Raw genomic sequence first — 16,985 nt, 5'->3', positions numbered from 1 at the left:
CTCTGACAGGTACAGGCTCAGGCTCATTGCGGGCATGATTGAAGTAGGAAGAAGCCAGGTCTGTGCTGTCACTAGCGCGCATAGGAAGGGGAGGTTCGTGGCCGGGGAACTCTTCTTTCTGGAACACTTAAGCGCTCGTGCTCACTTGGCTGCTGTAATTAAGTAAAGAGAGGCCAGGGGGGAAGCCGGAAGATGCTGCTGCAGCACTTCCTGACTGATCCTGCCCCCTAAAGCAGGAGCGGCAGTGGCTGGCCAGCAAGAGGCAGCGCTGCCGCTCCTGCTTTAGGGGGCGAGGGGGAGGGTCAGTCACCGAATCGGCCAGGCCGATTTTTTTTTTTTTTTTTTTAACAAATCTATTCGAATGGATTCACTCAAAGTGAATCGGTAAATCGATTCGAATCGGAAATCGGGCAGCACTAATTTAGACCACAATAACATATTGAGGGAGTGAAGCAGGAAAAATAAATGAGAAGTAAATTTTAGGAAATAAACTTAAAAGGAAAGGCAATAATGCTGATCAACTACCCTATTTCCATTAATCAGTTATGGTGAGGTGATCTTTAAGTCCAGAAAGATTCTCAAGTGCTCCGGGGTAAAGAAAACATATTTGACGTCTGCATATTTCACAAGACATTTACTATGCCAATAAAGAAATAGCTCCCAGTGCCCTCATCTCTTGTCGCATAGAAAGAAACTGTCTTCTTTCTTGTGCAATTCTTGTTACATCCAAATAAACTCACATTCTTTTACCATGAAATAGTTCTTTGGAATGTCGAAAATATAGTTTCATAAAGGCATTTAAATTCTGTTCAAAAATGAAGGAGACCAACAAAGTAGTTCCAACCAAAGAGTCAGTAATAGATTCTTCAAGTATAGCCGAGGTATTATTCATATCTAATTGGACTCACTGAATATTTTCTCCTTCCACATAACTCCTTCATTTTGTTTAGAGGAAATGGGTAAATAGTAAATCCTGTTAACCGGAGGAATAAATTCAGCGGAATATTTTAATATATCAACCAAGTAACTTTTAAACATTTCAAGGAAGAAATCCCAGGAGTTTTGGGGAAATTCAAAACTCGTACAGTATATTCAATCTTCAGTTGTAATTCTCAGTATTCTCAATCTTTCTATGTATAAACAATCTTTAATTGCTAGTCTTATATTCTTGGAGAGTCTTGACCTCGGTTTGTATTTAGGTTATTTAATTTTTTGTCTCCATATTACTTTGGTCTAAAGATCTAGATATGTCATCTATTTTACCTCCCAAAGCAAGTACCTCACTGGATGTCTTTAGCAATACAGCATCAAATTTCTGCAGCATTTTCCAAATCGCCTCCATCACCTCCTTGGAGGTACTTGTCTCCTCTGGTGTTATTTCTTTTGGCAGAAGCTCATCCGCCTTAGGGCCCTCCTCGGTGGAACTTGCTACTGCAACTCTGGCAGCCCAAGCTTCCACACCTTCGGCAGCAGCCGATGCCGGACAAAGAGGAGGAACTGATACCAGGGGTGATAATGATGTTTCATGCCCCAGTAAGGTTGGGTGTTCTCCTCCCTCTCTTACAGCAGGAACCAAAACCCCATTCCTCGGACAGGCTCCAGCGAAAAATTGTTCAATTGGCTGTTGGTTTGCAGGTTGTAAAGGAGGTTGTTGTGGAGGAAACAGCCTTCGCGTTGCCTTTTTGTTTATGAGGCATCTTAATTCAACACAGGAAAAGAGAATGCCAAAAGAATCACAAAGAGCGATTTCTTAAATGCCACCATCTTGGCCATGCCCCCTTCCGATATGTCAGATTTCTTATAGGTCCAAGATGGTATTGCAGAACCTCTTCAATTAAATTGTAAAAATTAATTGGTTGTAATGTTAATCTAGTTTTATTCAGGGCTATAACTACCTTCATGAAGTTGTTGCAGTCACACTTGGTGCAAGAGAAGCTGTTGTGTTAAATTTGCACCCTGTTCATTTGGTTTGTTGCCATTGAAAAATAAATGGGTGGAGCAAGAGTGCTTGAAGCATGCCGCTCAGGGTACATTTTAGGCTTGTGATGCTCCTGCCTTTATTTTTTCATTCCCAAAGTTTTTATAATTGAAGTTCTGACTAGAACTTTCTTGGGATCCAACATAAATTGCTATATTTGAAATAGATAAATATACCTTTACTAGACATAAAGTAGCAAACATCCCTAGAGGCTAAAATAGCACAGGTTAAAAACTTGTGAGCAGTAGAACTATTGAAGAGTTCAAAAATTCTTAGTAGTATAACTTTTACTGTTGGCTATTCACTCTTTCAGAAACATTAATAAGTTGTTGCTTAAAAAAAAAAGAAAGGGAGAGAAACACTAGATATGCTATCTCTGAGTATGTGATGGCATTAAGACATTAAAATATCAACAAGTAAAGAAAATTTTCAGGGCAATGTGATTGTCTTTTGGGAATAGGGTATAGACTTGTGATAAGGCACATTCATGCTAATTTTACCTCTTTGTTGGATGTCTGCTGCCCTTCGTCTGACATAGACAGGAAAGAGCCAAGCACTTGAGAGAGCACAGCGCCCGCCCGCATAAGACAGGGGAGAGAGCATCTAGTGGACTGCGAAGAAAGAGAAATGGAAGCAGCAGGAATCTGGAGGAGCTTCCCAGTGTACTGCACGGAGTGTCATATGTATGACTACCTTCCCTCGGGAAGGCAGGCATACGTATGCGGTCGGTGTCAGGAACTGGAAAGCCTGAAGAAGGAAGTTGGTCGACTGCAGTGCAGGGTTCAAGAGCTGGAGGGGCCCCACATCTCGGAAGCACCATTCAAGACAACTGAAGACCCCGCAAGAGAGAGCCACATCGAGGAGCAAGTAAGGGAGCTCGAGAGATTCATCGAGGAGGCCTACAGGCAGATAGAAGAGCAGGATCATCAGCAGCGCTGGAGTGAGGAAGCTACGTCTACACGAGATGGAGGACAGGGGCCAACAGATGGAAGACAGGAACCAACAGACGCCAAGGATAAAGGACCACATGGAAGATTCGAGCAAGCAGAGAGGGCGAAGACTGGCTGGTACCCTGAAAAAAAAGTACTGAACCACACCGAGGATATAGACTTGAGACCAGTGAGAAAGCTGAAGAAGGGGAAATCTGCAGTCGTCGTGGGAGACTCAATCCTGAGAGAAGTGGACAGTCATGTAGCAGGAGGGAGAGAAGATCGGCTAGTGACCTGTCTCCCAGGAGCAAGAACGAAGGACATCACCGACAGAATCGAGAGGATCCTGGACAGCGCAGAAACAGAAGAGACAGCAGTGATAATCCAAGTTAAAACAAATGATGTCAACAGGAGAAATTACAGCAGGACTACGCTAACTGAACAGTTCAAGATCCTAGGAAGGAAACTGAAGCTGAGGACACAGAAGATAGCATTCTCAGAGATTCTGCCAGTACCAAGGGCAGACATGAAGAGGCAGACTGAGCTACAAGCAATAAACATATGGTTAAGGAGATGGTGCGAAGAAGAAGGATTCCTTTTTGTGAGGAACTGGACAACTTTTGGGGAGAAGAACAAGCTCTTCAGAAGGGACGGACTACACCTGAGCACGGCAGGAACGATGCTGCTAGCAAACAACGTCAAGAGAGGAATTGAGCAGGCTTTAAACTGAGAAGAAGGGGAAAGCCGACAGTCGACCTGACGTCGACGGTTCGGACAAGAGTATCCAAAGAAGATACTGAGCGGGAAAAATGCTGGGAACAAGCAAGAGACGAACAACAGAAACTGTTGACCAACAAGAGGGGCAAACAGATAAAATTAGAGGAACAGGAGAAATCGGAAAATCAGGTTGCGGACGAAAAAGATGCACCAAAAAATGAGGAAGAAAGGAGCAGAAATCAGGGACTGGCAGCCCAAATAGGGGATGGCAAGAGGAGCAAAACACATGAAAAACCAACAGGGAAAAGAAAAGACCTGGACTTAAATTGCTTGTACGCAAATGCAAGGAGCCTAAATACCAAAATGGGAGAATTAGAAGTCAAAGCCAAAAAAGAGGACTTAGACATCATTGGAATCACGGAAACATGGTGGAATGAGGATAACCAATGGGACTTAGTACTGCCAGGGTACAAACTCTATAGAAGAGACAGGACCCACAAGAAGGGTGGAGGAATAGCACTATACATAAAAGACACCATTCCCTCATCTGGAGTGGATATAGAACCAAAGGCGGAAGGATTGGAGTCATTATGGGTTAAATTACCGGGAAAAAATGGCCTTGACATAAAATTGGGTCTGTACTATCATCCACCTGGACAAACGGAAGCAAACGACAAAGATCTGGCAGCAGAATTGAGGCGGGAAGGCAAAAACAGGAACGTGACAGTAATGGGAGATTTTAACTACCCTGGGATAGACTGGAGTATTGGAAACTCGAACTGTGCGAGGGAAACAGAATTCTTAGAGGCTGTGAGGGACTGCTTTATGGATCAGCTTGTCAAGGAACCAACAAGAGGGAATGCCACTCTTGATCTAATCCTCAACGGACTAGGGGGACCTGCAAAAGAAGTGGAAGTAGTAGGACCACTAGGAAACAGCGATCACAACATGATCCAGTACAAATTAGAAGTAGGTACAGCAAAAGGGAAAAGAACCACAGTGACAACGTTCAACTTCAAGAAAGGGAGCTATGATGCTATGAGAGCAATGGTAAGGAAAAAACTCAGAAACAGCTCAAGGAAAACAGAAACCGTAGAGCACAGTGCAAGAGGCACAACATATGTACATCCCCAGATTTAGAAAAGGGTGCAAAAAAAACCGAACAAAAGACCCCGCATGGATAAACAATGAAGTGAAGAAAGCGATAGGAGACAAGAAAAAATCATTCCGGAAATGGAAAAAGGACCAAACTGGGGAAAACTGGAAGGAACACAGGAAACGCCAAAGAGAATGTCATCAAGTGGTTAGGAGAGCGAAAAGGGAATACGAAGAGAGGCTAGCTAGGGAGGCAAAAAATTTCAAATCGTTCTTCAAATATGTTAAAGGGAAACAACCGGCGAGGGAGGAAGTAGGACCGTTGGATGATGGAAACAGAAAGGGAGTGATAAAGGAGGAAAAAGAGGTAGCCAACAGGTTAAACAAGTTCTTCTCGTCAGTCTTCACAAGCGAGAACACATCCAGTGTACCAGAACCCGACGTGATCTTCCATGGAGACCAAGAAGAAAAACTGTCAACAATAGAGGTGAGCCATGAGGATGTCCTCCAACAGATAGATTGAAAAGCGACAAATCACCAGGCCTGGACGGAATCCACCCTAGGGTACTAAATGAACTAAGAAATGAGATAGCGGAAATACTCCAACCTATCCTTGAAAACTGGGGAGATCCCGGAGGACTGGAAGATAGCAAATGTTACACCTATCTTTAAAAAGGGGTCGAGAGGAGACCCGGAAAACTACAGGCCGGTAAGTTTGACATCGGTTCCGGGCAAGATGGTAGAAGCACTGATAAAGGACAGCATCTGTGAGCACATTGAAAAAAATGGGCTGATGAAAACGATCCAACATGGCTTCTGCAAAAGAAGATCGTGCCAAACAAACTTACTGCAATTCTTTGAGGGGGTAAACAGCCAGTTGGACAAAGTGGAACCCATAGACATCATTTACCTCGACTTCCAAAAGGCCTTTGACAAGGTACCCCATGAGCGGCTACTTAGGAAGCTGTGGAACCACGGGGTAGAAGGGGACGTACACAGATAGGTCAAACACTGGTTGGCAGGCAGAGGGTTGGAGTGAAGGGTCACTACTTGGGCTGGAGGAGGGTCACAAGCGGAGTTCCGTAGGGGTTGGTACTCGGACCGTTGCTGTTCAATGTATTTATTAATGACCTGGAAACGGGGACGAAGTGTGAAGTTATAAAATTTGCGGATGACACTAAACTCTGTAGCAGGGTTAGAACTGCGGAACTGTGAGGACCTACAAAGGGACCTAAACAAACTGGAGGAGTGGGCGAATAAATGAAAATGGCAGATGAACTTCAATGTAGGGAAATGCAAGGACATGCATACGGGGAAAAAGAACCCGATGTTCAGCTACCAAATGGGAGGATTAGTATTAGAGGGAAGTAACCTTGAGAGAGACTTGGGTGTACCTGTGGACACAACAATGAAGTCAATGGCACAATGCACAGCAGCCTCGAAGAAGGCAAACAGAATGTTGGGTATTATTAAGAAGGGTATTACGGCCAGAATGAAGGAAGTCGTCATGCCGCTGTACCGCGCGATGGTATGACCACAACTGGAGTACTGTGCCCAATATTGGTCGCCGTACCTAAAGAAGGACATGGAGATACTTGAGAGGGTTCAGAGAAGAGCGACAAAAATGATAAAAGGGTATGGAAAACCTTTCATACGCAGAGAGGCTAGAAAGGCTGGAGCTCTTCACCCTAGAAAAGCGAAGACTCAGAGGAGACATGATAGAAACATACAAGATCATGAAAGGCATAGAGAAGGTGGAAAGGGACAGATTCTTCATCCTATTGGGAACTAAAAGAACGAGGGGGCACTCGGAGAAACTGAAAGGGGACAATGCTAGGAACCAATGCTAGGAAATTTTTCTTCACTCAGAGGGTGGTGGATACCTTTAATGCGCTTTCGGAGGATGTGATAGGACAGAGTACATTAATAATAATAATAATAACTTTATTCTTATATACCGCCAACAATCTTGCGACTTCTAGGCGGTTTACAATAGAGAGAAACTGTAAGTAAATGCAATAAAGAGAAGCTGTAAATACAACGAATTAAAGAGTCTAGTAGTATACATCTGAAAATACCAACATTAATGATGATAACAATAGTTTGTGTGCTGCATGACCAAGAAGTGCCGTGCTGCTTACAAAGAATTGGGAATAGTTCATGGATTGAGTGGAGTGGTTCATAGTTAGTGATTGGGGGTTAGGGCTGATAGTTTACAAGTTCAGGTATGTGATGGTGTTACAAGGGGGGCTGATGTCCTGGTTCGTTGCCTAGGTATTTCAAGAACAGGTAAGTTTTTAGGTGTTTCGTAAATTCTCCATAATTGTTTGTGTGTGCGATTAGTTTTTCTAAGTCTTTACCCCATATGGCTGCTTGATACGATAGTAGTTGTTGATGGTATCTCTTATATTTGCACCCTCTAGCCGGTAGGGAGACAAATTTCAGGTGAGTTTTTCTTTCGTGTCTGTTGGTTGGGAATGAGAAGAGGTCTGTAATGTATTTAGGGGCTAAGCCATTTAGTACCTTGAAGCAGAGACATCCTAGTTTGAACTTCGTGTGTGCTCCCATTGGCAGCCAGTGTAGGAGTCGGTAGGAGGGGGTTATGTGGTCGGACTTCTTCAGCCCGCAAATCATCCTGACTGCTGCATTTTGTATCAGTTGGAGTCTTTGCATTTGCTTCTGGGGGATTGTCAGATGGGTAATGTTGCAATAGTCCAGGTGGCTTAGTATTAGGGATTGAACTAGAATTCTAAAAGCTGAGGTGTGGAAGTAAGCTTTAATGGACTTAAGTTTCCAAAGAGTGAAAAACCCTCTTTTGATTAGGGAGTCTATATGGTCTTTCATGGTTAAACCTTGGTCTAGTATTATTCCTAGAACCTTCATCGTTGGTTGAATGAGGTAGTTAAGGTTGTTAATGTGTAGTGATTTTATTGTGTTATTTGCGTGTGGCGAGGCTATGAAGAATTTAGTTTTTTCTGAATTAAGCTTCAATTTGAAGTCTTTGGTCCATTGTTCCATCATATTTATTGCTTCAGTTGCTTTGGAGGTGATTTCGGAGGGAGATGCAGTAAACGAGATAATGATTGTGAAGTCGTCTGCATAGCTAAATACTTTTATGTCTTGTTGGGTCAGCTGCGTACCTAGTGAAGCTATATAAACGTTGAAGAGTAGTGGGGACCCCTGTGGAACGCCTGATGGGTTAGTCCATGTTTTAGAGAGATTGCAGTTGAAGTGAACTTGATAGGTGCGGATCATAAGGAATCCTCGGAACCAGTTCAGCACCTCGCCTCCAATGCCGATTGCGTCTAAGCATTGTAGTAGTTTTTCGTGATCCACCAAGTCGAAGGCCGAGCTCATGTCGAATTGCATGACTAAGGCTTTATGGCCTTTACTGAATAAGGTACGTAGGTATTCTAAGATCGCTGCAATCACCGTTTCAGTGCTGAACAGAGGTCTGAAGCCAGACTGGGTTTCGTGTAGCAGTGAGAACTGATCTAGGTATTCCAACAGTTGGGTTTGAACCAAACCTTCCATTATTTTTACGAACAATGGGATGGATGCTACTGATCTATAGTTGGTTGCTGATGTTAGGGGTAGTTTACGATTTTTTGGAATCGGGGTGATTATAATGTGCCCATTTTTTGATAGGAATTTTCCGTTTTTGAAATTGTTGGACATATGAGTCCATAGTGTTAATTTAAAGTCTAATGGGGCTGCTTTCATTATGTAAGGGGGGCAAGGATCTAGGGTGCAATTTGATTTAGTGTATTTGTTGTAGAGTTTTATGAAGTTGTTCCATTCTAGGTCCTGAAAGGAGTTCCAAAACATGTTCGCTGGTATTGCATTTTCATGTGTGTTGGCAGTTTGCTGTTCATCTGTGTTGTTTGTTGGGCAGTTGTTTCTTAGGTTCACAATTTTTGAGTCAAAGTGTGTGCTAGATCGTCTGCTGATGGAAGTTTTATGTTGTGCGTGGTTTGGCTGTGGCGTGTGGTGTCGAATAAATTTTTAACTAGGTTGGACAATTCATGAGTGTTGATTCCTTTTGGCCTTGTGTTGGATATTTGTATCTTGGCTGAGTAGAATGTTTTCCTTTTTTCTTTTATCAGTTGTTTGTATTTCTTTATATTTGATCTCCAATTGTTCCTGTCAGATGTTTCACCTGATTTGTTCCAAATCCTTTCTAGTCGTCTTATTGATTGTTTCATTTTTAGTAGTTCGGAGTCAAACCAGTTGTTATATTTATTTGCACGGTTTGTTTTGTTTCGTTTAGGAGCTATTTTGTCTAAGATGGTTGTGCTTGTTTTCGACCACTGTTCCCAGAATTCATCCTCTTCACTTATTTCCTTTCGCGCTTCATAGTGGGCCCAGAATTCTTCTGGATTGATGTGGCCCCTTGTGGGGTGTTCTTTTTTTATCTTTGGGTGAGTTTTTCCTTTTGGTTGGTTCCAGATTAAGTTAAAGTAGTAGGTGAAATGGTCGGACCAAATATCGTGTTTCCAGATGCCGTTCGATATGGAAATAGTGGGATTTAGGATTTCTTTTGAGGACATGGCTACCAAATCTAGCTGGTGGCCCTTTTCATGGGTTTGTGTGGATGAAGGGAGAATGAAGTTGAGTGAGGATAGGTAGTTTTTAAAATCTTTTGTGTCGGGATTGTCCTCGTTCTCTAAATGTAGGTTTACGTCTCCTGCTATAATATTATATGACGGAGTGATTGAGTTATGTAGGATGAATTCATAGAAGTCTTCTCTGGCTTTTGACCAGCATTTAGGTGGTACGTAAAACAAAATGCAGGAGAGGTATTCTTCGAGGTCTTTATTGCTAATTTTGCATACTAGTGTTTCTAAATGGTTGGTAATCTTGGAGTCCACTAGTTCAAGTTTGAGTTCTTCCTTGTGAATGACTGCTAGTCCTCCCCCTCTACGGTCTTCGCGGTTTATCATGTGGATTTTGTAGTTTTCTGGTATTAGGTTATTTAGTACTGGATCCTCTTCTGATAGTAGCCATGTTTCCGTAAGAAAGAGGCAGGCTAGTTTCTTGCAGACGATCCAATCTTTGATTAGGAAAGCTTTGTTCCTCACTGATCTAGTATTGAGGTAGGCGCAGGGAATGGAGGTCGTCGTGGTGGGTGTATTGGATTTGATGCGTTTTATCTCCCTTGGTTTGTTTTTTTTGAGGGTACGGTGAGGTCTATTATTACTTGTGATTATTGTAATGTGGTTTACTCTTTCTTGTTGGTTAGTTAGGAGCCTAATGGGCGTGTCAGGTTCGTGAACGGAGTGAAGTTTTGGATAGAGTGATATAACGTTTTTAATGTTATTGCATAGCAGATATATCATTAGGATTGATAGGATCTTCATGTTTGCTGGTTTATGAAATCCTTCTAGTGTGGACTTTTATTTTTTTTTTTTTTTCTGTCCACGCAGGTTTTCTGTCTTTATCGATAATACCTTTGTAAAGGATTACGAATGTATTATTGTAGGACTGTGGTGGGTTTGAGTGAGGTGGTAGTCTGCAACGTTTTTCCCGTGTTGGGAGGGTGGGGAGGTGATTTGGTGGCGCGGTCGTTGGGGCAAAGGTGTTGTTCGCAAGTGCACCTTCGTCGGCGTGCCGAACGGCGGCGCGCCGTTGATGCTAAGTCTATTTAAAATGTGGTGTCCTCCTGCTGGATCGGGGGGGGCGGAGCAGGGCTCCCACGCCGGCCCGGTCTGGCTGGCCTGTGCGGATGAGGTGCGCTGAATCCTTTCAAAATGTGGTGTCCTCCCGCTGGATCGGGGGGGCGGAGCAGGGCTCCCACGCCGGCCCGGTCTGGCTGGCCCGTGTGGGTGAGGTGCGCTGAATCTTTCTAAAATGTGGTGTCCTCCTGCTGGATCGGGGGGGCGGAACAGGGCTCCCACGCCGGCCCGGTCTGGCTGGCCTGTGCGGGTGAGGTGCGCTGAATCTTTTTAAAATGTGGTGTCCTCCTGCTGGATCGGGGGGGCGGAGCAGGGCTCCCACGCCGGCCCGGTCTGGCTGGCCTGTGCTGGTGAGGTGCGCTGAATCTTTTTAAAATGTGGTGTCCTCCTGCTGGATCGGGGGGGTGGAGCAGGGCTCCCACGCCGGCCCGGTCTGGCTGGCCTGTGCGGGGATTCAAAGAGGGATTGGACAATTTCCTGAAGGATACGGGGATTGAGGGATATAGATAGAGGTAGAGATAGGATCATGAAGGGTATAGTCAAAAGAAACATGGGGATTAAAGGGTCTTAGACAAAGGATCACTTACAGGTCATGGACCTGATGGGCCGCCACGGGAGTGGACTGCTGGGCGCGATGGACCCCTGGTCTGACCCAGCGAAGGCAACTTCTTATGTTCTTATATGTGTATGTGTTTTTCAAGATGATGATGAATTTTTTTAACTGACTTATAGAAATGAAATTTACCACTTACCGTATTTTTTGCTCCATAAGACACACTTTTTTTCCACCCAAAAGTGGATGGAAATGTCGATTCGTCTTATGCAGAGAAGATATAAATTTTTAACATCTCCCCCCCCCCCATTTGGACCTTTTAAAAACACTCCCAGTACCTTTTTTAACCTTCAGCCCTTTTGAAAACACCCCTCCGCCTAGTCCCGTCCCTCTTCAAATCTCTCCCATTGCCTTGTGGTCCAGCGGTGCATCGGCCAGCAGGCACGAGCCCTCCACCCGCCTGCCTGGGCCCGCACCTCCTCTTCCTGTCCTGTTCCGCACCTCCTTAAGCTTCTCCCATTGCCTGGTGGTCCAGCGGTGTCAGCGCCACCCTCAGAATGGTGTTTTCAGCGTTCGCCAGCAGGCGCAAGTTTTCCGCCCGCCTACCTGGGGTAGCGCAGCCCTTTGAATGGTGCCTTCAGTTCTCACGAGTCTCTCCTCTCTTCGCTACGGGATGGGACAGAGTTTTTTAAAAAGGAATGAGGGTTAAAAAAGGTACTGGGGGTGTTTTTAAAAGGCCCAACCAGGGAGGGGGTGTTAAAAATTTATATCTTCCCTACCGGACGGGACAGGGATATTTTAAAAAGGGACAGGGGTTATAAAAGGTTGTTTTTAATTTTTGTTTCATTGTTCTTCATACTGGAGGTTGCTCCCTGCTCTAGGAAGGGGTGGGGGGTTCATTCTGTGGTATTCTTGATTATTGTTCTTCTTGTTTGGGACTTGTTTCTGTTTTGGGCTATGCCCTGTTTGTAATTTATTTTGGAAACCAATAAAAAATGTTGTACCATAAAAAAGAGAGAGAGGATTAAAAAAGGTGTGGGGGAGGGGGGCAGGTTACAGGACAGGGCAGTGCAGTGAGACAGGGTGCAAAGCCTGACAAGGAGTGTAGGTTTGGGTGCAGAGCCTGGCATGGAGAATTTGGTTCAGAATTTTTTTTTTCTTGTTTTCCTCCTCTAAATTTAGGGTGCGTCTTATGGAGCGAAAAATACGGTAATAATAATAACTTTATTCTTCTATACCGTCATAGTCAAATGACTTCTAGGCGGTTCACATTGAAGAAGGCTGGACAATTAGCGAATTACAGAATGCAAGAAGTGAGGGTAGTCATTTTCTAGTAGCAAGACTGCTCTATAAAGAGCCCTGATTCTTGTCCTGTTGGATAATAGCACTTTGAGCCTTAACTTTTCTCCTGCCAAATAAAATGTAAATGTCTGTTGATGATATATGGAGATTTCATCACTTGATGCTTTATCGTACAACATTTAATCATCATGGAGATTTCATCAAGCAAACTTCATCACATATTCAAGCTAATCATATTCAGATTTTGTTCCTGAGTATTATGACATCTGCTCTAGTTACCTACTGGAGTTTGGTGACATTTCATCAAATGTTCAAGCTAAAAGTATTCAAATACTATAAGTAGAAAACTTGTGGCAAAGGGAGGTGGGGAGGAGGGGTGTGCCTAAATTACAGTATGTAACAAAGTTTAATTTTTTTGTTCCTCTGTAATAAGTGTTCTTTCTTAATTGCCACAGAAGTATAGAAAATGACTATTATTCTCCTCAAATTTGTTTCTCGTGCAATAGGTGACACATTCTAGATAGTTGGGTTATTTTCCTTTAGTCGCATGGTTGCAGAAGGAATTTACTCCGGATTTTTCACTCTTCCTCTATAGTACTTCACTGTGCAGTTTAGTGCCCTCTATAGTTTTTTCCTTCTGCATGCATGATTGCAGTTGTGTGTGTTTTACTCTCCCTATTTTCTTGTTTTAATTTGATGTAATTTTGTCCCCTTTTGGGGTAAATTAGTGCTTAGAGCAATTTTAAAGCTCTGCCTGCTTGAGAATTCACAAACTGCGATCTGTAGCTGACAGGCCGATTCCTCTAGATACCTGCTGGCTAGCCTGCATAGTTTTCTCTGGAGCTCAGGGCTGTCCCTGAAGTGGTCTCACCTCCTGTTAATCAGGGGTCGAGCGCAGGCTGTTTGGCATCCTTAGGAGGCTCAGCGGTGTCTCGCAGGGTACCAGCTGCATAGTCACACCTCCTCCCGTTCTGGTGAGCATATGATGGTTCATAAGAGTAGAGGTATAGTCAGACATTGGAGTCTGCCTGGCAGACTGAAGATCAGCTTTGCAGGAGCATTCCCAGCATTGTGTAAAATGCACAGCATCTGTGCCCATTAAAAAAAAAAAAAGTTTCCCACCCCAAATAGCTGAGTGGCATGAGATTGCTTTTGGAGCTTCCCTTGCCTTTCAGCTGTTCAGGCTTCCCCTGTTGCGGGAATCATTTGCATGCAAACCTTTAAGTGCATCAATAGCTCTTTCTGAATTGGCCCAAAAATCAGATCGATGCTGACCTACACAGTCTTACTGATCCTCTTAGTGCATCTATGTCTAAGTCCAATATGGCCCCATTCCACGTGAGTTCCACTGCCAACTGCTGGAACAGTTCTTCTTTTAGAGAATTTGGGTTCTCCCTATTTCTAGAAGACCCCGCAATAGGGATACCCAATCAACATCTAGCATGTTAAAATCACCTGTTAGTAATATTCCTTTTACAGCTATATCTTGAATGTCTACTATTAAATCTCTGTCCACTTCTTATTTATAAATCTTTATTGATTTTTAAGTAGTAACAGTGCAATACTGTGAAGGAGGCCTATGTATCACACCAATGTAAATACATTTTCTATTCTCTCTTTCTAAATTTACCCATAGTGCCTCTTCCTTACCTTCCAGATCCTGCAATTGTGTGGCTTTAATATGGTCTTTAATATATAATGCCACTCCCCCTCCTTTTCTTCCTACCCTGTCTTTCTTGAACAGATTATAGCCCATATAGCAATATCCCAGTCATGGTCCTCTATGAACCACATCTCTGTGTTTGCCACTAAATCCAACTCAGCCTCTTCCATCACAGCCTCTAGATCCAGAATATTGTTTCTTATATTTCAAGCATTAGTACAGTATATACTGCTTTCCAGACATTGCCCCCTTTTCCCTTTTGTATAAAGGTATTTAGCCATAAGAACTTCAAATAATTGTGCTTCAGAGTTTGAGCCAAAATTTTTTGAATATTTTTTAAATATAAACTAACTTTGCATTTAAAACTTTTTCATGATAAGATGCTAAGCACCAGGCTCCCTATTTCCCCTCCCTCCTATTCCTTTCTGTGCTGTCTTAGCTGAAACCAACAAGTACAGTTCTACTTTTATGCATAATGTATATTCCTTACATTTGTTTCTTTCACTTACCACATACCCATTATTTTTTGATTGGTACTGCTTAAATGTGTTTTTTGATAGTTGGTATATCAAATAAAAGTGAACTATGAATGATAAATTATTTTTATGTAAACGTATCTTGGGTCTTTTCTCCATTGTTCTTTTTTCTTAATTTTTGCTTTACTTCTTTCAGTTCTAATGTATACCATGCCATATAGTGTCTTGGTTTTATAGGGACAAAATTTAATGGAACGGCAGTATTCAATGAATACTCTAACAAGGTTAATCACAATCAATAGCTTCATTTATATTTAATTCCTTAATGTAATACATCCACAATATCTGTGCCTGTTACAAAAAAATGCTGCACTTTTTAATACTACTGGCACCTCCAGACCTGTTGGAGATTTCAGAGCATTAAAAACTGGCACTTTATTTTGTATATCATCTGTGCTTCGACCGGAGTGCTCATTTTCATATTGATGAGCTCATTGTAATCCATTTATATATGATTATCGGAAGCTACAACAAACTGCACAAAAGACCACAATTAACCATTTCGGACATCAATAGCTGAAATACTTCAAAAAATTGGTTTATTGGCTATCATTAAATGCACGGTTAGTTTTGAGCAATGGGCCTCAGTGCTATAGAAATGATTAGTAGTAGAGCAAGAGAGAAATGTTTGGGGTTTGCTATCTTTTCTTTGTTAGTGAAATGCTGATTCTCTGAGATCAGTACTGTGTGTGAAATCTGAGTGAGTAGTGAGATGCCTAAACTGTTAAGTGTATGTGAACTCTAGTATACCCTTATAAGAATTAAGGGCTAGATTCACTAACAATAGCGACTCAATCGCTGTTGGTCGATTCTCTGGTTGATTTTCCAACAGTGATTGATTCACTATTAAGTTTGCATGTAAATGATTTGCACGGAGGTGCAAATGATTTACATGCAAACCCACCGACTTAATTGCTCAATGAGCAATTGTTACATGCGCAGAGCCCTAACAATAGAGTCAGAGAAGCAGCCTCCTGTCACTGCTGTCAGGGCTTCTGCCGGTTTTTTGTTTTTATATTTTTTGTGGCACAGATATTTTGCATGTATTACACACACAAAATATCTGTCCCATTAAAAAAAAAATAAAAAAAATTAAATCCCCGAACGCCGGCCCTCCCCCAACGCCCTCAAATGACAGGAGGGATGCCCACTCCCTCCTGCCACCAGACGCTGACGCTCCTGCCCGTGAGCCAAGAAAAAAATGGCAGGAGAGATGCCTACTCCCTCCTGCCACCAAGCGCTCCCCTTCACCCAGCCCAGCCAAACTTAAATATGGCAGGAGGGATGCTCACTCATTCCTGCCAGTGGAGGCCTCCCTCCATAGACCCCCCTCCTCCCTGGTACCTCTAGTCAGGAGCAGGAGGGGTGCTCAGTCATCCCTCCTGCTCCGCCATCTACAATGCAGGCCTTAGGCCCCTCCCTGGTGCATCATCTGATGCACGGGGAGGGGCCTAAGGCCCTGATTGGCTCATATGCCTCAAGCCCCTCCCCTTTAGTGGGGTCTTAGATGTCTGAGCCAATCAGGGACTCCCTTAGGCTCCCTCTGTATCTTAGATACAAGCCCTAAATTTCTTTCAGAGAGTTAATTGATATTTAGAGTGATTTCCATCACCAAGACCAAAAGTTCACAAGATATATGTATATATATATATATATATATTTTTTTTTTTTTTTTTTTTTTTTTCCTTAAGATGTTTACTATATGCTAAAGTTAGGCAGTGAAACACATTTTTATTTTTAATTTTTTCAACAGATTTGTCCAATTTAATCTTGGATGATAGTGAGGATGAACATACATCATCAATTTTTGATGTAAGCTGTATCTCAGGATCACCAAAGAAACAGCCTTCAGCTGCTGCCCATAAACCTTTCCTTTATTTTACAATGTAAGTATCCATATACAGCATGTGCTTCTTGCAGCAGTGGCCAAACTTCGACTGTAACTTATGAACCATATCTAGTGCAAGGTATTCAAAAATATATTAGTGGGAAATTTAATTTCTGTATCTACAACATGATCTTTACAAACATGCCATCCACAGGTATAGGATATACTGTATTTGATAGCACACTTTTCAGGAAGGATTTGATTTGAAATCACTAGTCAGAAAGACTTAGGGCTCCTTTTACTAAGGTGCGCTAGCGTTTTTAGCGCACACAGCAGATTAGCACGCGCTAACCTCGCGCTATGCGGCTAGAACTAACGCCAGCTCAATGCTGGCATCAGTATCTAACATGCGCGGCATTGTAGTGTGCGCTATTCCGCGCGTTAATGCCCTAATGCAGCTTAGTAAAAGGAGCCCTTGGTTTAAATCATGGTTTTCTAGAGAAAGACTTATTCTTGCTAGCATAATCTTAATATTTATAACCAGGTTTCATTTTTTGAAAAATAACATTTCAGATTAGTTTTACAATTATATCAAAAAATTACTGATTTGGTTATATTATTAGAAATACATAGATAAATCATGAAATTATTGTGAGCTGAACTATCTCCAGTTTTATGGGTTAGTAGTTCATATTTGGACAACTTTCCT

The 16,985-nt window shown here is 42.7% G+C and overlaps 1 protein-coding gene across 3 annotated transcripts in view; it reads left to right on the top strand.

Annotated features, from left to right (window-relative positions):
* The window catches only part of ATAD2B (ATPase family AAA domain containing 2B), a 528,611-nt gene that overhangs the window by 310,785 nt on the left and 200,841 nt on the right, over positions 1–16,985 (top strand). For all 3 annotated transcript variants that reach the window (XM_033936345.1, XM_033936343.1, XM_033936342.1), the window contains exon 17: positions 16,202–16,334. In XM_033936345.1, the coding sequence (XP_033792236.1) occupies positions 16,202–16,334 (133 nt within the window). The remainder of the gene's footprint in view (positions 1–16,201; positions 16,335–16,985) is intronic.

This window comes from Geotrypetes seraphini, chromosome 3 (genome assembly GCF_902459505.1).
Source record: "Geotrypetes seraphini chromosome 3, aGeoSer1.1, whole genome shotgun sequence".
Taxonomy (NCBI): Eukaryota; Metazoa; Chordata; class Amphibia; order Gymnophiona; family Dermophiidae; genus Geotrypetes; species Geotrypetes seraphini.
This window is presented reverse-complemented; position numbering and strand designations above follow the sequence as displayed.